The sequence below is a fragment of the Convolutriloba macropyga genome, chromosome 2, assembly GCF_964194025.1.
Source record: "Convolutriloba macropyga chromosome 2, txConMacr16.3, whole genome shotgun sequence".
Classification (NCBI taxonomy): Eukaryota; Metazoa; Xenacoelomorpha; order Acoela; family Convolutidae; genus Convolutriloba; species Convolutriloba macropyga.
In genome coordinates, this window is record NC_134469.1 from 61,169,690 (window position 1) to 61,193,396 (window position 23,707).

The 23,707-nt window shown below is 36.1% G+C and overlaps 1 protein-coding gene across 1 annotated transcript; it reads right to left on the reverse strand.

The window, feature by feature from the left end:
* Positions 1 to 9,163: 9,163 nt before the first annotated feature.
* On the reverse strand, positions 9,164 to 14,468 carry LOC142335391 (cell division cycle 7-related protein kinase-like). The gene is made up of 2 exons (XM_075383856.1): positions 12,012 to 14,468; positions 9,164 to 9,352 (listed from the first exon to the last, which is right to left on the reverse strand). The coding sequence occupies exons 1-2, from the start codon at positions 13,560 to 13,562 to the stop codon at positions 9,272 to 9,274; spliced, it is 1,632 nt and encodes a 543-aa protein (XP_075239971.1). The 5' UTR covers positions 13,563 to 14,468; the 3' UTR covers positions 9,164 to 9,271.
* Positions 14,469 to 23,707: the final 9,239 nt, after the last annotated feature.

Sequence of the window (23,707 nt, forward strand, 5' to 3'; positions counted from 1 at the left end):
ATTTAAGCAATTTTGACGGAAAATTTAGCAAAACGTCCCCAGGAAATTGAAAAACGGATACAATTCGAATATTCACAAATTTTAAACCTCAAAATCTGCCCTGAAAAAAAAACAATAAAAAACTTTAATTTAACAATCTGCGCAGTACGAGCTTTCACACCTCTCTACGATGAATACATTCATCGGCGAAAACTGACTGAACAAAAAGAAACACAGTTGAGCATACAGTTCCTCGCGCAAAAAAGTGTTTCGGAACAATAATTTGAATATATTGATTATATTGGAAAAGAAAAAGACATAAACTTTGTTCATCGCGAAAACGGTCAATAATTTGAAAAATTACACTTACGGACAAACTTAGACTTGAAATCCGAAAGCAAACAACTCATAAAAAACTCAACAAAACCAAAAATTAAAACTCAAAAACCAAAAATTCCTGCCTCGCGAGGTAAAATAAAACACCGTATTATCAAATATCCAAGCATAACAAACAGCATAATCAAATAAAATTGGTTTAAATTAGGGCGAAATTCATTAAAATATGAACACAAGTTAACACAAGAAAATTATTGATCCAATGCCCTGCCCAAAAAATAAATTCAATATGGAGTGATCACGCAAAAGTCCGTGTGTTAACTCAAAAGAATTAAGGGAGAATGGAAGATGTAATAAAGCAGAGATATAGACTTTTGACACCAAAAGGGACACTAGAGAAGGCCACGGGCCAACCAATTATTTCACCAAACGCCAAATTTCAAATACAAAAAGCTAAAATTGGTCAATTACATGCATTATTTTTTCTCAAAAAACGTTTTTAAGTAAAAAGCAACTCACTTAACTCAGCGCAAGTTTGTTAATCACGGTGCTTTTCTTTGTTTCGATTTTAGGTAAGAATACCAAAAGAATAAAAACTATTGGTAAAATCCAATACGCCTCGAGTCGTAAAAACTTGTACAAAATCAACAATCCTCTTGTAGACGTAAAAACGTATGATACCAATAATAGTATTAGCATATTAACCTCCAATTTGCTTTCTAACGATAGAATCAAATGCCTAACCATATATAAAAAAATCCGTAAAACTCAATTCTACATTATCACCCATGAAGTTAATTTAATAGCAATAGCGGGGGCTTTAGCCCAGATAAATTTTTCTCTTTGGGTACAAATCCTGGCGTGCATAGAATTTTGCATAAAAAAGACTAACACGTTTACAATAATTACTACATTCTTCGTTTGAGGGCAGTTGATAAATAATGCTTAAAGTACTAACTTCTTTTTAGTATTAAAAAAACTTAGGCTTTAATTTTGCAAGTTTACTTATTTGAGAAGGAAAACAAGTGAACCTTTTCCAGCAAAATATATGAAATTTTCAAATTTTCGAGTTTTACTGTCCAAAAATCTTTAATATTAGATCATTCCCAAAATAAATTGCAAGGGACAACCGGTGTAATGAATTTTGCGTTGATAGCATCCCCTCTATGTCCAATCAAGCATGGGTCATATTGCTTGTACAGAGAAAAAACATCCTTCAAAAGCAAGCGCTCTATGAGAAATCATGATCACTGACAATTTTAGAGTCGTCTATCGTAATCTCAAACAGTTGTTGCATTTTCTTTTCAGAAAAATTTAATTTTTTAAAGCTTTTGTTGAATAGCTTAATATACAAACTTCAGACATATGGAAACACGCAAGGAGCGTAGACAGGGTCACTTCAGCTATCAATTATTGAGCAATTCAACTTCAATCAAGAAATTTGATAGTAATCTCAGCCCCAAAATTCTTTTAAGTAACGGTTGATTTCCCTCGCAAGAGATCGGTGAACTGAAAAATAGATATTTTCAACTCGGCACTTTCAGAAGGCACATCGGTAGAAGGTGTAAGAACATCTGACAGTTTACATGAAATTTATAAGAAAACAGAAAAGAATGAAGACTTTAGATTTACGTAAACTCTATTTTCTTTTACAATGAGATCAAAACAGTGCACTGAGTTTAGAACATTTCGCAAACAGCAATTGGAAAACTCACCAGTCAGCTTAATATTCGAAGTAGTAATGTTTATTTGGGTTTCATTTTTCGTCCAGGCGTTCTATGTAATTACTTGATTAGTGATACCGAACTGGCGAAAAACAAAATTTTCGTGACGGAACCATAAAAATTCATATTTAATGCATGCAAAGCAAAATTGATCTGCGCAATAATTTTTCTGTACTTAACACAATAATTCATTCAAAAGCGTTCAAAAATATACACCTTGTTTAAACACCTCGTTCTCAGCGACTTTTCCTGTTTCTCAAGAACTAAAATTCAACTAGAAATTAAGAACTTTACAGCATAGCAAAAGTCAAAACATCGATGTACATAAACTTTTTCTTGGCTCCCTTTGTTGGAGAAGCTCAATTGAGATTTGATATTCATCAACATAAGCGAGACTTAGGCGCTCAATGGCCATTTTCAGAACGTCCGTCAATACTTAATTTTTAAAAAAAAATACAGAAAAATAATTAGACTGCCCATTTATTAATTGCTTGTTCTGCGGTGACCATTCTCTCAGGTATGGTAACATCGAGGAAATCGTCATACTCGAGAAAGGGAAAGGAAGGTAGAATAGTATTTGGTCTACGGTTGTGTGATAATGATGATATCGAGCCCAATAATTTTTCTCTAATGATCATTCCTATCAGTAAATTTTGAACGCAATTGAAGAAGTGGTTCACACCATGAAGTTCATGTTCATTTTTTAGACAGCGGCTTCCCAACATTTTACAAAACTGACGCAGGCAGCTTAGAAAGGAGAGTAGTGCCCTGTTCTGCGCGCCAGGCAGATACGGGTAAAATGTGGCAAAAACAACTATTGGTGGAGGTGTATATATATTTAGGTATCATGAGGTGTATATATATTAGGTGTCAGGACAATATACCCAATAGCATAATACTCAATGCCATAATACCCAATTCCAAAAAAACCAATGCCAAATTGCCCAATGCCATAATACCCAATTCCATTTTACCCAATGCCAAACTACACTATTTATAATTTAGTGTTGTAATCTTGAAATTAACGTAAAATCCCACAATTAAGGTACCAGTCTACCATTAAGTATAAATTAACTAATTAGACTCAATTTAAGTAAACAAGACGCAAAAATATCACTGATATTGAAATGTTCGAAATAACTTGACGCGTCATTCTATTCTTTAAACTTGGCCAAAAAAGACGCTAAACATGAGCGAAATTACTTGAGGTACGTCCCAGCAGAACCGATTAACTTTAATCCTTGATGGACATGAGTTTCAAAAGAAGTTAGAAACAAAGACTACTACGAATTGGAAATGCTCAATATGGAGCTCCTATAAATGTAAAGTTACGGCCATTACCACGGGAAGACAATTACTATCAAAGAAAAACGACCACAATCACGAATTTGTACCCGGACAGGTACAAGCGAAACAGATTCTTGGTCAAATCAAGGAGACCGCGAGAACGGAACAAAATCCAGTAAATATGATAAATGCCAGCAGTTTTTTTACCAATCGGGTGCGATGCTGCTACGCAGCTGTCTTTACCAACCAGATCTGCTATAAATCGGACACTAAACCACCAAAAAGCATCCGAGAACTTACAGCAGCCGCCAATTACAGAGAGACATTTGAAGTGCTCGCCAAGTTTAAAGAATTGTGCATTTATGAAACGAACACCTGACGAGAGAAAGCGGATTTTTGGAACACAAGAAAATCTGGAATCCTGAAAACCAACAAGGCGCTTTGGCTCCGTAAAAGAAAATTCAACTACTTTTTCCCAGCTTTTTCTTTCCGATCGTTTTAACTTAACTTAATATTTTCCCGAAACCTTTTTAATCACCGGAATTCGAACCACTGTCGTGTTTTTCGTTGCGTCAATTCCGCTTTGAACGTCATTTGATGATTACAGTGATATTTTGAGCTATCTTTCATGTGCTACGTTTAAAAAATGGAACACAAAAAGCGCTTTGACCTAAGAGGCGATTTGACTTAAAAGGCGGTTTGACCTAAAAGAATGTTTGACCTAACGGGCGGTTTGTCCTAAAAGCGGCTTTTCAATTGTCAATATTGTTTGTTCTCTTTTAAGCTTTTCTGTGCAAACGTGCAAAAATTTGACGTCAGTCGTCTTGCTTGTTTCTTTATAAGAACAATTAGGCTTTACCAATTCGCATTTGAACATAAAATGAGCGTTCTTTATCAAAGTTAGCATCAAAGTGATGATTGTTATCATTACAATTGGGTATATTGGCATATTGGGTATAATGAAGTGCGTATTTTGGCATTGCGTAGAATGGCATTGGGTATATTGTCATGTAACCGTATATTAGTTTGCTAACTATACGTTAATCATATTGACCATGTTGTGTATATTTTCAGCGCGTGTTCACCATGTTCATGACCATGTTGTTATTGACCATGTTGTGTATATTTTTCTCTTAATGGTTTCGACCCCTCTTGAGGGGGGAGGAACTATATACTCAAAAGAGTTTTTTATGTTCAGACAATTTTAGATATACTTTTTCGATATATTCATCGTAGAGAGTCGAGACTGGTATCATTAGAAAGCTTGTCCAGTGTAGAATATGGATTTAGAATCGATTTTTTTTATTTTCGTTTTTTGCAGGGAGTTATCGAGGTTTAAGCTTTTGAGAAAATAGAGTAAATTCCGTTGATTTTATTCACATTTTTGGAATTTTTGAATAAAATTTTGCCAATTTTGCTACAATTTGTTTAAATTTTTCAAGAAACTCTTGTTGATTTTATTTTAAAGACAAAAAATGTTGTCGGCTATTTTTAATTAATTTTTTGTCTGGCAAAATATTTCGCAAAGTTCAGACAGACTTTTTCATCAAAAACAGCACGAAAGCTATTAATTATTGAGCAATTCAGCTCCAATTAAGAAATTTGATAGAAATCTCAGCCCCAAAATTCTTTTAAGTAACGGTTCATTTCCTGCGCAAGAGATCGGTGTAACTGAAAAATAGATATTTTCACCTCGGCACTTTCAGAAGGCACATCGGTAGAAGGTGTAAGAACATCTGACAGTTTAAATGAAATTTATAAGCAAACAGAAAAAAATGAAGACTTGAGATTTACGTAAATTCTATCTTCTTTTACAATGAGATCAAAACAGTGCACTGAGTTAGAACATTTCGCAAACAGCAATTGGAAAACTCACAAGTCAGCTTAATAATCGAAGTAGTAATGTTTATTTGGGTTTCATTTTTCCTCCAGGCGTTCTATGTAATTACTTGATTAGTGATACCGAACTGGAGAAAAACAAAATTTTCGTGACGGAACAATAAAAAATCATATTTAATGCATGCAAAGCAATATTGAACTGCGCAATAATTTTTCTGTACTTAACACAATAATTCATTCAAAAGCGTTCAAAAATATACACCTTGTTTAAACACCTCGTTCTCAGCGACATTTCCTGTTTCTCAAGAACTAAAATTCAACTAGAAATTAAGAACTTTATAGCATAGCAAAGTCAAAACATCGATGCACATAAACTTTTTCTTGGCTCCCTTTGTTGGAGATGCTCAATTGAGATTTGATATTCATCAACATAAGCGAGACTTAGGCGCTCAATGGCCATTTCCAGAACGTCCGCCAATATTTCATTTTTCAAAAAATTACAGAAGAATAAGCACGAACTTAATAATCAACAGCATCAAAAGCAGCACGAAATATGTTTCTTTCGTTTACTTTGATTAAATTTGCAGGAAGTGTACACCCAAACATCACTAACACAATATCAGCAGACTCAAAAAGGAGACTATTTTTCCTTCAACTTCCGTTGCGAGTGCTCTGTAATCAAAACTGCCGTTTTTGCACACTTTATTCGTTGATTATCAAAAAAACGCAGCATTTATTTTTGATTTTTGAACTAATAAAATAACTATTTATATGACACTAGAAAAAATAAGTGTAATTTAAAAACTCATTTCGAATCAAAACTCACCAGTGATAGCTCCAAATGGCTTTCTAGTTAGCTCCAAATTAATTTATCTAGTTTATTGTTTGAAAACTTATGGTCTTTTTCACTTTTAAAAATCATTGATTTTTAAATAAAAATGGCTTATTGAACCTTCCCTCCATTTTTCTTTAAATTTGGTCAATTTGTAGCTTAGTGTCAGCAATGAAAGAACTTTGTACTGAATTCAAACTCAATCTTTATTGCGGATACACGCCTTAAGTTATGGTTTTCCTGCTTTGATACTAGATTTCACATTTTTTTTTAGGTATTTGCCCATTTCCCATGTTTTCTAGATTTGTCACAATATCACGTAATTGACAGTTCATGTATCAAAATATTGGGGTTATAAATCAAGCAAAAATAAAAATATTAAAATTAAAATCCTTGAAGATATAGATTATGGTTTTTACGGCTTCGACACTACTTTCTCGAAGAATTTAATTAGTTTTCTAATTTTGTCTTTAACTGCCGTTTTCACTCTGTCTTTTTAGTCGCATGAAACATCCTGAACAAATACCCGGTTTCATTGACTTTTCATAGAAGAAAAAATGAGCCGATATTCTGATATCAGAAGATAGCTGATGGCTTTCATGACTTTGAAAACAATTGTTTTCCAAAACAAAAAAAAAACACTTTATTTTCGCAATTTTGTTCCTTTTATTGTCTGTTTGTTGCCTAGTCTCGTTAATTACCGGCCAAATATGAGATTATTGTTGCCAAGGGAAGGTGTCAAAGAGGATTGGTGCCACAATCTAATGTTTTTAAAGAATTCATTATGAATTTACTGGCTTCGACACTGGTTTTTCAAAAGTAAATTAAACTTTGATTTTTTTCATATTTGACGATAGACGTAAGACGTTTTTTGGATAATTGCAGGTCTCAAGGGCTTCCTTTGGAAAAGTAAACGAGCATATTTAATTATTTCAATTTGTTATTAATCGCTTTCATTTTTTAGGAGTTAATTAATTTTTGCCTTTTTTCTCTTTTTGTCTACTTGTTATCTGGTCTCATTAAAGAGAGGTCTCATAATAAATTATCGGTGTTCGAAGATGCAATCGAACGTATTTTGAGTGCCAAAGTACGGCTTTACGTCTTCGAAAGTGTTTTCTGGCAAGTTTTAATTGATTTTTTGGTTGTTGTCTCTTTGTTGTTCTTTTTTAACCGCATGAACAATTGAATACCGAAAACTCTTAATTCCCTTCTAAAGAAGCACTGATAATTGTAAACTAAAGGGATATCTTAGATAATTTCTAATGCTTTTCAGTACTTTGAAACTAATTGTTTTTTTTTAAACATACCCGGCAGATTGCCGGAAAATAGCCGCCGTTGATTCCAATATGCATGATTGGGATTGAAAGATATTGAAAAAAAAGAATTTTGTACCAAAACATTTTTTAAGTCCGATTTATTTTGATGGCATTTCGTAGTTGAACATAACGTACTTCTGTTTCTTAGAGAGAGGCTACAGGGGCTACTATCAATACCAATAAGCATTAGAGATGGTAACTAAGACTTATAGGCACGACGTTCATATAGCGGGCATCTAAAATTGGGCTTTATGGGTTTATCCCGTTTCTACCTCTGACTTCAATTTTTTATACTGACTCTGTTCATTTTGAATTGCTTTGCTGAGCAACTGATGTTCAAAATCACTTTAAGCAGAATGAGAGAAGAGAGAAACTAGCTTAGAGGAGTCAAAAAGATATCACGCAAAATGTTGAAAAAGCGGTAAAATGAGGTAAAGCGAAACATTTTTTTATTCGACGAAAAAAAATAGGAGCGCTATAATAGCCGGCTGAGAAGATGAGGGCGGCTATTAATAAGCGAAATTTTCAACTTTACTGTTTTTGTTCTTTATTGTCTAATTAAATACCAAGCCTTATTATGAACTCGTCCCATATCTTTTCTGGTGAATAACATGTTATTTTGTTTAATTTCAGTTTTATCTGATGCTATTTTGACTTTGTCATTAAGTTTTGTTTTTTAAAACTGACAAAGTTTTTGATGTAATTTTAATTAAAGTTTGTTGTTTTTCATTTTATTGTTCGTCTTGACTCGCTTTCTTATTATTGGCATATCTCAACAATCTGATGTATCAATTTTTTAATCCGCTGAGTTACTTACTTTGGAGGCTATCCTTTCGTTCATACACCAATTTTTTGTTTTGAAAAATACATGAAATTTCGGGGTTTTTCTACCTGTTCTTCATTTGTTAGATAATTATGCCAAAATTATGGATGAGCGGGGTCGGAACCTTATGTGCAATTGCACATTACCGAGCCTCCTTGTTGTTAGCATACAGTTAAACGCTGTCTCGGTAAGTATCACTTAACATGAACCAAAACTGTTTGACAACGTGAATTTTCTGTCGGCAAGACGTCTTTCATTTTTTGTCCTCCATTACATTACAATCGCCACGAATATAATAAAATATTTTGGTGGTTAAAAGAAAGTTCAACATCCGAAAAATTATGGGAAAATTTAAACCTCATTAAACCACAGCAAACAAAGATATTGAATGTTGGCTGAAGTTTCGACGGATGATTTCCTTTGCATGTTTGTCGTGATCAACAAGGACATAAAACGAAAACATTAAACAAAAACATAAAACAACGGAAACGAGCGTTTAGCAAATTATTGGAACAAAAACTAAAAATGGTTCAATATAGCAGTTTGAGTACGCATCAACAGATGAATTCAAAAAAAGACAGCTGATAGTCGTCGTTTAAATACCCAAAAAAAATCAAAGAAATTCAGATAAGGGAGCCTTGGCTTTCAATCTTTTCTGATTATTATAGTATAAAACAAAAAAGTGGAAAATTGCCTGTTTTGTATAATTGAGGCCAATATGACGCAAAAAATTTTTTTTAATGTTGATAACCCTGATTTCCTCGTTCCTCAGAATTCGACCAGAATCAACAAAACAGAAACTACCTGCATCATCACCTTAAGTTAATAGAGCTAAACGGCAAGTTCCTACTAACAAAAATACTTCTTTAAATGTTGTAACTTCACTTTATTTTCAATAGCAACGTTTGAAGAAAAAAGGCATGCAGTCTTCTAACGGTAAATAACCTTGTACCTATGTGATCAAATTAATACTTATTGATCGGCCCGGATCAGCTCCGTACAAAACACTTCTCGCTGTCAAAGAAAGAACAGAACAAATATTTGAATTGCTAAGCTAAAAACACAAGCACAAATCCAAGAAAAAACAAGCATTCAAGTTTTGCAAATCTCAAAACAGCCACGCACACACTTCCACTCAATTGTTCTCTTTCCCTCTCCTGTTCATCTTTTTGATTCTGTTGATATTGTCCATATACTGATGGGTCAGCTTCACATTCTAAAATACAACAAGCATATATGTAAAAGCAGACTACATCCGAGCAGGCAACAATCACGTACCCTCATCTCATGTGAAAAGTAGCTAATGTTTCCTAAAACAGAATGCGAAAAAGATTGTAAGTAGAATGCCAAAAAACACAATATTCACATAGCAAAATTGTAGGCCAAAAGGGTAGCGACTTGAATTTAAAAAGTTAAAATCAGTTATTACATTTGGGATACTGAGTATAAGGCGTGATTTCCATTAGGCGGGAGCATTTTTTCTGATAATTAAAAACTTCTGCTTTCAGTTTGTATGCATTAGCTGAAATGTTTATCCAAGATTCTAAAGTTGAGCGATTTCAATGTGGGATTTGCATTTCAAGAGCTCGAAGAACATAGCGGGATAGATGATAAAATTGTCTTGACTTGTCCCAACTTAAAATTCGGAAAGTTTTACGGAATGTTAGCTAAAAGATGCCGGTGATGTTAAAGTTCCAGGAATAAATTTAAGAAAAAGAATTTTCGAAATGAGTTGTAAAATTTGGAAGGTATCTTTTTACCTAAGGAACAGTAAGCCAAGCAATACCCATGATTAAGCGGCCAGGGTCATAAAATTTATCTCATTTAGAAAATTCTAAATGAGAACATATTTCTTCGAAAAATTGAAGCTTTTGCATTTGTTTTACTTCGGAAACAAGTCACAATAAATTTCAAAAAAAAAACAGAAACTATGAGACTATTGTTAAAGTTTTTATCTATGTTGTTCGTTAAAATTATTTCACTTCAATTAAAACACAGCTGGCAGATTACTAGAAAATAGCGGTGATAGCGGCAAAAATATATACAAATTGTTGTGATGTCGGTAATTGATATAGAGTTGCGTACTGTAAAGCTGCTCTGAAATAACCTTTAATTAGATTAAGATATCTTCATTTAACATCAACACCTCAATGAATGTAAGCAAAAAGCTAAAGTAAGCAAGTGTGAGAAAAACTATTCACGCAAATTAACACAAAATTTCCAATAACTGAAAATGACGTCGATCACCTATTTCAGTCAAATAATTGCATGAATATAGAAACTGATTTGAAGTGGGCGCAACGTCAAACAGCTGTAACAAAAATCTTACTAAATAAAAACCAATAGAAGGAAAATAATAGGCTCAGCTATCGCAGATAATAAAAGAATTCTGCTCAAATTTTCTAAATAAAATTGATCTATTAAACTGCCCAAACCTTTTAACATTTAGATGCATTAATTGAGCAAGATATCAACCGATGAACTCCAGGGTTATAATAGAGGATGACGGGGCCTTCCTCGCTTCACTGTTCTAAAAAGTTTTCAAAATTTCACTGAGATTTACAACTTTTGCGATTTTTGTTAGCAATTTTCGACAAAACTTATAAAAGTTGGAAAAGGATGGCAGTCTTAATATTCAAAAAACTTGAACAAAGTGAGTGAGGAATCCATGTTTGTCCAATTTTGATTTTGGTGCTTAATTACCATCAACAACCCACTATACTAGGATTCAACTACTTATAATTATTTTCTTTAAAAACTCAAAGAAAAGCAACTACAACGAAAACACAGATGACAGGCTGCCAAAAAATAGACGCAAAAACTTTGTAGATCTGCAGTCTCAAAAAGATAAAGACCAAAAAAGAAAATTCTTTTTTTAGTAAATGCTGGATATTATATTTTGATATTATAATTTGCTCTCAAAGAACCTTCATAAAGAAAGCCACAAACTCAATTAATCTTATCTCTTTGAATTGAAGTAAACAAAAGTCAATTTCAGAGTGAGGAAGTCATTTTTGAGAGTGAGGTCACTAATCGTGCAAATGAACAAAATAACTCGCTCCACTAAGAGTGAAAATGGCGTCTCGCACGCTTTCAGTTGAAAAAGGATAAAATAATGAACAAAAATCAGATTTTAAAATTGTGACGTCAATATGGTTGTGACAGAAATCTTGACGACAAAAAAACCAAGAAAAGGCCACCTATCGCTCTGCGGCTATTAATAATAAAAAACAAAACCAACTTAATTGATTGGGCGGACTGAAATGGGCGGGATGTCAAACTCTGAAGAACTGCTATTCACACCATAAATTTATGTCTTAAAACAGTATTGGTAAATCGCATACTTGAAGACTAGTAAGGCTCCTAAGCTTTGCTCAGCCAATTAATGCCCTGTGGGCTTTACTTATGTATCCCTTTTGAGGACGAAAAGTAAAGAGTTTCAAACAAAAAATCGCTGAAAAAGACCACAGGACTAAGTTTTTTAAATGTCTTTCCAAAGAAAGATCAAGAGGATTTTCAATTTCTGATCTGGTGTTTTTACACTAACTGCGTTGCACATTTGGCGAGCGTGGATAAGGTTAGTTAGATGAGGTCTCTTATCAGACATTACGCTAACAAAGTTGCAAAACAATGCTTCTACAAATTTTTCAATGATCTGGATATGATCTGATATGGAAAAATTTTAAAAGAAAAAACTGTTTTTGGCTAAGCACCAAAGAGAAAATTTGATCAGAACCACGGGGTCTATGAGCAAGTTCAGTAAAAAAAAAATAGAGCACAAGAAGGTCATTAATCATAAAAAATTCTCCTTGACAGCCTGACTCAAAAATTTCGCTGTTCTTTGAAGATTCTTCTGAAATCTTGGAAGCTTTAACCTGCATAAAAGGGTGTTTCAAGGCGTCTTCGGCCGTAATTCTCGTGAATGGATTGATGTCCAGAAGCTCCATCAGAAGATGGTACAAGGAGTCAGGGTACGGCAACTCAGTTGGAATCCGGGGACGATCAGTTTCGCTACCCAGAACCAAGCACTCTGGTTCTGAACCTACACTAGGCTCTACAACAAAGCAGCCGTTATCGAAGTCTGATAACGAACCACTACTTTCCGAGTGATAAAACGAGCAGTCGATTCCGGAACTAGGCGGATCAGTCGTGGTAACACCCGCCTCAACATGGCCAATGTTCAAGTTTGATATTCCCATAGAACTTCTCCGAGATTCCTCGCGATCTGGATGATAACATTGGTTAGCATTACAGATTTGATTATATGCATTCTCCACGTTTTTGTAAAACCCTCGCAACGCGTTGCACAGATGTTTCAACTTTAATCTTACTGCCCCACAGTTAGAGACAAAACTGCGCCCTAACAAATGAGAACAATCACGCATTGATTTGGAGCCAAAAATGGTTGTGATTTCCGAAAGAGCGACGTCGTCATTAACGCGACCGTGAAAAAACGGAAACTTCCCTGTTATAATACTTAGAAGAATCACACCGCTGCACCAAATATCAATGGCCGTAGTCTGTATGTTGGTCCTCATCAAAACTTCTGGCGGTCGAAATCCCGCTGTTCCGGCTCTCCTATTCAACTTCAAGGACGGCCGGCTGCTCAAATTTCCGTGACACCAATTACAAGTCTTATGCTTTCCCAAACAGTCACATATATCTCGTCTCGTCTTAGGACTTCGCGCCGTTTTAGTAGAACTCTTCGGAGTCCGCTTGTCCGGTGACTCTATTTTAATTTGCTTGCTGGGCTGCCCAGAAAGGTATGACCGTCTCTGGTTTACCAAAGGACTTAAATGCGACTTATTTGAGGAACTTTGGTCCACTTTCTGGGAGTTCAGAGCCTTTGCGAACGTGGTCGGCCTTTTGAACGGAATTTCATCTTCAGCTAAACCAAAGTCGATTAATAAGTATTTTCTTTTCGAGTTGCCCAATCCAGTCTTTCCAATCAAAAAATTTGCAGGTTTCAAATCACGGTGGATCACGTTCTGTTTATGCATAGCCTCTAAAGCCTCAAACATGTTCTGCAGGTAGTTACGAACTTCTTCTGTTGAGGGTGGTTGCTCAATGAACTCGTCGAACTCAATGCAATCCAAGTAGGGCAGGACAAGCAATAAATGCCCATGCCATTGACAGGCATGAAACAAGGTAGCTATGCACGCTTTTCCTCTGAACTTACTAAGGTATTTCAACTCCGTGAGTTGCCGACTCGGGGAGTTGAAATTCAAGAGATGCTTAACTGCAACTTCAACAGTCTTCTGCTTTTCCTTGTCTATGAATAGATGTGCGAGAAAAACGTTGCTAAACGTTCCGTTACCAATGAATTTAATAAAATGCAACTTTTCATACCATTCTTCATCAGCTTGTTTGAGCACATATTGTGCCAATTTCAGGGCATGGTCAGGATTAACGGGGTTCAATTTCATTTGCACCTAAAAAGCCGGATATCATGAATAAACGCGGTGGTTTGCCCAGTCTATGAGCAGAAGTAATGGTAACGTGACTCTGCTTGAAGTCCATGAGAACTCCTGGCGTTTATTGAGAACCGCGAAGCAGTTCGAGACATTAAGTCAGAATTTCGAAGTGACTTCTGCGTCACGTAATCATACTTAACACGAAACGCACACGTTCTAAAATTACGAAAGTCAACTTCTGGCACTGCAAACTGCCGTCATTTTAAATTGTGCTCGTGAGTGTTCTAAAGAGGGTTTCAACATATACAAAACACTTTAATTCCAAAGAGATATATGTAAGTCACAATGTAAAAGGGAGTGTAAAGTCACTGTACCTGTAAAATTACTATATCAAACTCAATTATTGAGGATTATTGGAAAAGTGAGCATATCGGAAGGTAAATAGTATTTTTAAAACAAAAGGTCTCTCAAAGACAAGGTTCCACAAGATAGGCTGACAGAAATTTCCTATTTATTTCAAAGGTGATTTTTCTCTAACTGCTCCAAATTTGTCTGCTTTAGTACTACATTTTCTTTCGATGAAATCCTTCAAAGATTCGGCACTTTATCGTAATCTTTCAAATATAAAATTGCGTCTAAGGTCAAAAAGCAATAACTTTTGAGAGACTGCTTGGTAACATATATTTGCCACCACCAATCTTCTATGAGCTAGTACTCTGTCTGGCAAACTTTTGTGCATGTATGCAGTTTATTGTGACTTATATGAAGTTTTAAACTGGGACTATTTTGAGCTCAACTTCTGGGTTATGACGTTGCTAACTGCTCCCTAGTAACGCAAGACTTGTGCAAGAAACAAAAAGTGAGCGCTCTATATCATTCAGAACTGCACTTTAATTTTTAAATTGCATGGGCACTAAAGCTCTCGTTGGAGCTTGATTCCTTTTCCAAATGTAGCTTTTGTAGTAAACCATAGAACTTAATGTATAACATGCTCATAAAATACTTAGTGAACACACAATTCGAAATTTTCACAATAAGTGGGAGAACAAAAAGAGATGGTTACTAAGAGTAAACCGGATTTTAACAATATAAAGAAAGCATCATAAATAATGATGGGAATCATCACGGAATGTCATCTTGACGGTAGACGTCAAGGAATGTTTGTTCTTGACGGGATCCGTCAGGCAGGTAAACCTGTTGTCTGTTAGTTTAACTAACAGTGACCCGTGCTGTAGAAAATAACTATGAGAAAATTACAAAGAGATTAAAGAAAATGGGCAAAAATAACCTAAAATTAATCAACCATTGTTAGGACCGAAACGAAAGACCATATTCAAAACTAAACCTCATATAATTGAGCTGACTTTCTCTTATTAGCTTTACACGTTTTCATCGTTTGAAATTTATTGTATTTTCGACCAGTAATTCTAACTCTATATTGAACAGTTTGAATATTTACAAAGCCAACTGCTTTAAATCTCCCAGAAAATCTGTCAGTTTTTCTCCTGGTTGCTGTACGCGGCGAGCTAGTTTTCCGGTTTTTCGCTATTGTGTTCTCAGAAAGCTTTAACGCATTCTTCACCAGCGAGTAAAATTCAGCCCCACGCGAGTAAATTCTTACTTGCGACTGATTCCGTTGTGACTTCTGCAACTGACTCCCACAAACTTTGGTGGAAATTGGTGGAACCGGTGATTTGTTAAATCTTGTGTTTTCTCGAGATTAATTCGATTCTCGGGTTCTCGGGATTAAAGTGCTTTTTATTCGCGTCTTCCTACCAAAATTTTGTTAAAGTTTTCAAAATTATAACTTTTTTTTAAAATCTCTGTCGCCAGTGTAAAATCCGTGCACTGTGTACGGTTACGGGTTGGGTTGGGGGGTTTTCTAAAGCACCTTAAAACCTCGGGGTTACTGATGAAAATCATCTAAGTCAAAGACTTTAATTAATTATGAAGCTGTAAATATTCAAACTGTTCAATATAGAGTTAGAATTACTGGTCGAAAATACAATAAATTTCAAAAGATGAAAACGTGTAAAGCTAATAAGAGAAAGGCAGCTCAATTATATGAGGTTTAGTTTTGAATATTGTCTTTGTTTTCGGTCCTATCAATGGTTGATTAATCATAAGTTATTTTTACCCATTTTCTTTAATCTCTTTGGGATTTTCTCATAGTTATTTTCTTCCGCACAGGTCCCTGTTAGTTAAACTAACAGATAACAGGTCTACCTGCGTGACGAATCCCGTCAAGAACAAACATTTCTTGACGTCTCCCGTCAAGATGACATTCCGTGATGATTCCCATCATTATTTATGATGCTTTCTTTATTTTTTTAAATCAGGTTTACTCTTAGTAACCATAACTTTTTGTTCTCCCATTTATTGTGAAAATTTCGAATTGTGCGTTCACTATGTGTTTAACGAGCATGTCATACATTAAGTCCTATGATTTACTACACTGCCTCCCTCTTAGAAAATGTGAGTGTTCCACTCACTCACAAGCGAGAGTTTCAAAGGTCCTTTTTCGAGTTCATATATTCCTCTGCTTTTTCAATCCCGTGCTTGTCATAAACAATACGGGCCTCCTCGTCTTCCATAATTTTCTTTGCCTGAAGAATAGTTTTGAACAGGTCCTTCCGACCACCCTTGTCCGGATGACAGAGCATTGCCAACGTTTTGAAATGTTTCTGGATAGTACCGGTTGTGGCCCCCTGGGCAGGAACAGAAGCTCATTAAAGTTCGGAGGTCGACTGAACGGGCTCTGCGGGTTGATCGCCTCCAGTGTTCTCTGGATGACCTTCTTTGAGGTCTGTTCTGTTCTTACCCTAGTCCTTAGTTTTCTGATATCTATCTCTGCATTCTCCAACTCCCAAGCTAAACACTCCCGCTCATCCACCAGAGCGATAAATTCTATTGCCATAGAGTTCTATCGCACTCTACCGCAAGCTACAAGAGAAAATTATGATGAATGCGTCAAAGCTTTCCGAGAACACAATAGCAAAAAACCGGAAAACTAGCTCGCGGCGTACAGCAACCAGGAGAAAAACTGACAGATTTTTTCTCTTATTAGCTTTACACGTTTTCATCTTTTGAAATTTATTGTATTTTCGACCAGTAATTCTAACTCTATATTGAACAGTTTGAATATTTACAGCTTCATAATTAATTAAAGTCTTTGACTTAGATGATTTTCATCAGTAACCCCGAGGTTTTAAGGTGCTTTGGAAAACCCCCCAACCCAACCCGTAACCGTACACAGTGCACGGATTTTACACTGGCGACAGAGATTTTAAAAAAAAGTTATAATTTTGAAAACTTTAACAAAATTTTGGTAGGAAGACGCGAATAAAAAGCACTTTAATCCCGAGAACCCGAGAATCGAATTAATCTCGAGAAAACACAAGATTTAACAAATCACCGGTTCCACCAATTTCCACCAAAGTTTGTGGGAGTCAGTTGCAGAAGTCACAACGGAATCAGTCGCAAGTAAGAATTTACTCGCGTGGGGCTAACTTTTACTCGCTGGTGAAGAAAGAAAATTGGATGTGTGGAAAGACCGCAACATACCAAGTGAGTACCCATAACGAATTTTCTCTAGTTGTTGTCGTTGGTCATCGAAACTGATTGCCACTGCGTTAGACTTGTTAGTCTAGGAAAATTTTTTTCTCATTAGATCTTAGTTGCGAAATTGAATTGTAGATAACGAGCGGCATAACAATCGGGAAAAAAAATGCAGGATATTTGCTTTGTAAAATCAATTAAAGCAATTGCGTTGTTTTGTACTCTGAAAGTTTTATATCGATTTTTTCTGAAACTACTATTAATTAGAAAAAAAACAAAAAAGCAAAAAAAAAAGTTGATCAGGTAACAAGAAAGTAAAAGAAAATTAAATCACTTAATATCATCCTTGTCGTAATTAGAAAAAATATATGTATTATAAACATCAATAAAACAGGAAAAATCGGAATTCAGCTAGTATCATATTAAAGTAATAAAGAGATTTTAGGTGGGACAGCCATCTATAAGACCGTATATTAAAATTTCGTTAAAAATTAAGAAAACAAATGATAAGTAAACAGGAAATACCATATTGAAATAAGCGTTAGGTTCTATAAACAAAAGTTTTTAAACAATAAAATTAAGAGAGTGTTATAGATATTCAAAGATAAAATTAGAAAACGCCTACCAGTGACGATCTACTTGGTATTTATTTTATAGAAACTATTATTTTCAACAACTAAACAAAGTTTTAAAAGGGCACGATACAAGTAGGGGAACAGTAAAATGGCACAGGGCTCGAGCTCTAGAATGCTTTTACCGGAAGCGTTTACTGGTTCTAACGACTTAGAAAGCTACGTGACGCATTTTGAGCTATTAGCGGAACTACAAAGTGGAAAAGAACTGAAGGAGATCTGACCCGCGAAGTTGATGAACGGCCGCATTATTTTGCAATTAGGCTACAAAAATCTGCCATAGAGTTCTATCGCACTCTACCGCAAGCTACAAGAGAAAATTATGATGAATGCGTCAAAGCTTTCCGAGAACACAATAGCAAAAAACCGGAAAACTAGCTCGCGGCGTACAGCAACCAGGAGAAAAACTGACAGATTTTTTCTCTTATTAGCTTTACACGTTTTCATCTTTTGAAATTTATTGTATTTTCGACCAGTAATTCTAACTCTATATTGAACAGTTTGAATATTTACAGCTTCATAATTAATTAAAGTCTTTGACTTAGATGATTTTCATCAGTAACCCCGAGGTTTTAAGGTGCTTTAGAAAACCCCCCAACCCAACCCGTAACCGTACACAGTGCACGGATTTTACACTGGCGACAGAGATTTTAAAAAAAAGTTATAATTTTGAAAACTTTAACAAAATTTTGGTAGGAAGACGCGAATAAAAAGCACTTTAATCCCGAGAACCCGAGAATCGAATTAATCTCGAGAAAACACAAGATTTAACAAATCACCGGTTCCACCAATTTCCACCAAAGTTTGTGGGAGTCAGTTGCAGAAGTCACAACGGAATCAGTCGCAAGTAAGAATTTACTCGCGTGGGGCTGAATTTTACTCGCTGGTGAAGAATGCGTTAAAGCTTTCTGAGAACACAATAGCGAAAAACCGGAAAACTAGCTCGCCGCGTACAGCAACCAGGAGAAAAACTGACAGATTTTCTGGGAGATTTAAAGCAGTTGGCTTTGTAAATATTCAAACTGTTCAATATAGAGTTAGAATTACTGGTCGAAAATACAATAAATTTCAAAAGATAAAACGTGTAAAGCTAATAAGAGAAAAAATCTGTGTCAAACTAATAAGAGAAATCGTGTAAAGCTAATAAGAGAAAAAAGCACTTTAATCTCGAGAACCCGAGAACCGAATTAATCTTGAGAAAACACAAGATTTAACAAATCACCGGTTCCACCAATTTCCACCAAAGTTTGTGGGAGTCAGTTGCAGAAGTCACAACGGAATCAGTCGCAAGTAAGAATTTACTAGCGTGGGGATAACTTTTACTCGCTGGTGAAGAATGCGTTAAAGCTTTCCGAGAACACAATAGCGAAAAACCGGAAAACTAGCTCGCCGCGTACAGCAACCAAGAGAAGAACTGACAGATTTTCTGGGAGATTTAAAGCAGTTGGCTTTGTAAATATTCAAACTGTTCAATATAGAGTTAGAATTACTGGTCGAAAATACAATAAATTTCAAAAAATAAAACGTGTAAAGCTAATAAGAGAAAAAATCTGTGTAAAGCTAATAAGAGAAATCGTGTAAAGCTAATAAGAGAAAAAAGCTATTTAATCCCGAGAACCCGAGAACCGAATTAATCTTGAGAAAACACAAGATTTAACAAATCACCGGTTCCACCAATTTCCACCGAAGTTTGTGGGAGTCGGTTGCAGAAGTCACAACGGAATCAGTCGCAAGTACAAATTTACTAGCGTGGGGCTAACTTTTACTCGCTGGTGAAGAATGCGTTAAAGCTTTCCGAGAACACAATAGCGAAAAACCGGAAAACTAGCTCGCCGCGTACAGCAACCAGGAGAAAAACTGACAGATTTTCTGGGAGATTTAAAGCAGTTGGCTTTGAAAGCTTAGCATCTAGAAGCTGTAACAATAGAAGAGGAAGAGCAAACACCAAAAGTTGCGGTAATTAGACGGGATGAAACAAAAGATTTAGTGGAGGCCGTCACCAGGCTTGTGAACCAATTGTCAGTAGATGACAAACAGCGAGAGACCCGCCGAAACCAATCTAGGGAGCGAAGCAGTTCCCAGGGACGGTGGAGTGACGACAGACGTGATAGAGGACAACAAGATCGTGGGTTCATCGATCGGCGGCGATTGCCAACGCCAGGACCTAGTCACAGAGACAGATCTTTCGGAAGAGATGAATGGTCTAGGAAGAACGACAGGCAGGGTTTCGAGTGCAGAGGCTGTGGACAAGCTCATTTCGAGGAGTTGTCGAAATTGTTTCCTATGTGGAAGTTCCCAACACTTGAAAAGAAACTGCCCTTTTAAAAAGAAAACCACCGAGAACAGTAATGTCATTAGAGTTTGTTCGACAAACACAATTAAATGTCTAAACGCAGAAATTATATTTCATGGGAACAGATGCGTTGGATTAAAAGACAGTGGAAGTAGTATATCGCTTTTGAGCTGGTCAACATACAAAAAACTGGGCATACCGGGAATTGTACAAACATACACAAAACGAGTGTTAACAGCCAATAACTCAGTTGTCAAAATAATAGGAAGAATAACGTTGTTGGTACAGATGCAACCAAGACTACCGGAGGTTGAACAAGAATTTGTGATAACGGCAGGCGAAGGTATAGAATGTCTGCTGGGAATTGACTTCCTGAAAACCAACAAATGTGTATTGATCTTACACGAAGAGAAACTACATAGCGGTCACTTTAAAATTTCAATACCGCTTACCACAGGGAAAACGCAAGGTGTTCTGGTTTTTGCAGCTGCTGGACAAAATACATATATAGAGATTAAAAACAAAAGTCTAATGAGAATTAGGTTAGCTGATGTAAACGGAGAAGAAATTCCGGGAGTGGAAGGATTAGTTGAAGCTATGGAAGATTTTGAACTAAAGACTGCTTTGCTTTTAGCCACCTGCATGATATCAATGAAAGATGGTTCTAGTTTGATAAAAGTCTTAAATCTAACGGACTCACCAGTGACCGTGTATAGAAGCACTAAAGTAGGAACTTATTTTGAAAACAAACAGAACTTAGTTGTGAATGGAATTTTTATAAATCAAAATAAGCCAAAAACATTGGAAACATTTCAAATGAGAAAACACTCAAATTTGGAAGGTTCTAATCTACATAACCAGCAGAAAGAGAAAGTACAGGAAATGTTCCTGAGACTCAACAAGTTTTCTCCCGAAACTCGAATGACATAGGATATTGTGACAAAATTAAACACCAGATTAAACTCAACAAAGATGCACAACCGCTCAGAAGAAGTTATTGCAGTATGAGCTTTGATAAAAGAAAAGCAATGAAAAAAATTGTCGAAGATCTAGAGGATGCAAAATTAATTGAACCAACCCATTCGTATTGGGCAGCACCATCAAAAATGGCGAAAAAGAAAGATGGCAGCTAGAGACTAGTTGTAGATTACAGAGGCCTGAACAAAAAAATCGAGATAACCAGTTGGCCGCTGCCAAAAATAAATGACGTTATTGAATCTCTAGACGGAAATTGTTACTTTTCCAATATCGATTTGACATCGGGATATTTTCAATTGGCGCTGGATGAAGAGTCGCAGAACGTGACAGCTTTTGTAACTCCAATGGGACTCTACAAGTGGAAGAGACTACCCATGGGTTTGGCGTCTGTGCCAGGAGCTTTTCAAAATTTAATGGAATTGATCATGGCGGGACTCTCTTATAAATTGGCGTTAGTATACCTGGATGACATGATCATCTTTGGTAGATCCTTTGAGGAGCATCTCAACCGTCTAGATCTCGTACTTGGACGACTTAAAGACGCTGGATTGAACATAAAAGGCTCAAAATGTAGATTTTTTCAGGAAAAAATTCATTTCCTGGGACACATTGTATCAAATCAAGGCGTAGAAGTGGATCCGGAGAAAGTAGCGACAGTCAGTAAAATGAAAAGTCCACGAAAAATAAAAGAATGGAGAGCAATACTAGGATTAGTTGGTTTTTACAGAAAATTCATACAAGATTTTGGAAAAATAGCAGAGCCGCTTTATAAGCTATTAAACAAAAAAGAACGTTTTTCTTGGAGCAAAGAGTGTGAATCAGCAGTTGAACAACTAAAACAATTATTACAGAAAGAACCAATTTTGGGTTATCCGAATGACACGGATCCCTATACGTTAAACACCGAGGCCTCTCTGTTCGGCATTGGTGAAATTATTTCCCAAAGACATCAATGGGGTGAAAGAGTAATTGCACACGCAAGCAAAACGCTCAGCAAAAGTCAACGAAACTATTCTGCGACAAAACGAGAACTTTTTGCAATACTTTGTTTCACTCAACACTTCAGAAAATATTTTCTGGGACAAAAGTTTTCAATTGTTACCGACCATAGGGCCCTCACAGTTATATAGTTTTAAGGAACCAGACGGATTGTTGGCCAGATGGATAGAAAAGCTCGGAAAGTTTGATTTTGACATCAAACACAAAGCGGTAAAGAAGATCCCTCACGCAGACTGTCTGTCGAGAGTTCCAAAGACAGAAGACCAAGTCAAAATCTGCGATCAAGTGAACCAAGTAAATACGGAAGAAAAAAAATATGGTCCATTGGACTAGGGAAATCTGTTGAACATTTAGTTGAACATCAGAAAAATGCAGCCGACCTCATTATACCAAGAAATTGGATTGAGAATGGGAGACGCCATCAAAGAAAAACATGGCAGGAGCCTCTAGAGCCTTGTGGAAACTTTGGACTGATTTCAGAAACTTACAAATTGAAAATGATCTAATCAAGAGACAGAAACGCATTGACGAATTTAACAGCTTAACACAAATACTCATTCAGAGATCAATTATAAAAGAAATTCTACTTTTTTTTCAAGAACATTGCGGACATTTTGGTATGGCCAAGACATTTGATCGGGTTCAAGAACGATTCTACTGGCCCGGGATGAAAAAAGATGTTCACGAGTGGGTAAGTTCTTGCGAAGTATGCTGTCCAAAGAAGTCTCCACACCAGAAACACACCTGACAACGTGGAAACCAAGTCATCCATTTTGGCAAGTCGCCTTGGACATTATGGGACCTTTAACTGAGTCAAGTGGAAACAAATACATTCTGTTAATTGGAGATCAGTTCACAAAATGGTATGAAGCAATTCCCATGAGCAACCAAGAAGCTTCAACGGTAGCTAAGGCTTTTGTAAACGTTTGGGTTTCAAGATTTTGGTTGTCCGGCAACTCTTCATAGCACCAAGGGCAATAACTTCATGTTGAATCTTTTCAAGAACATGTGTAAAGAGCTGGGAATTAACAGGACATCAACATCAGCTTATCATCCTCAAGGAAACGCAATGATAGAGCGCACCAATCGCACAATCAAAGAGAGTCTTGCAAAATATGTGGGTGAACATCACAACATCTGGAGCGACAATCTTCCGCTAGTAATGATGGCGTACAGATTATCAATTCACTCTGTTACCAAATATAGCCCCTTTTACCTCCTTTTTGGACGATCATGCGCGCTACCGATTGAGTGCATGTATCAAACAATACAAACCAAAATCTACCCAACCTTGAGTGATTACGTTAGTTGCTTGAAAGACGAAGTACAGACGTGTCATGAACTGGTTAGGGAAAACATGGATGTGGAGCAAGAAAGACAAAAAACCTACTATGGTCGTAGCACACTTGGACCACAATATGAAGTAGGTGATTTAGTAATGGTGTTCAACCCCCCAATGAAAACTGGCCAGACAAAAAAATTTAAATCCTTTTACAGTGGACCGCAAGTAATACGTGAAGTAATCAACGATCTAAACTTTGTTATTGAGGATGTGAAAACGAAAAAACAACAAAAGGTCAATTACGATCGACTCAAACGTTTTAACAGTAGAAGTGCTACCACTGATTAAAAATAACCTAAGAAGGCAAAAAGTGAACCCAGAATATCCCAAAATGACCTTACGGAGGACAATGATT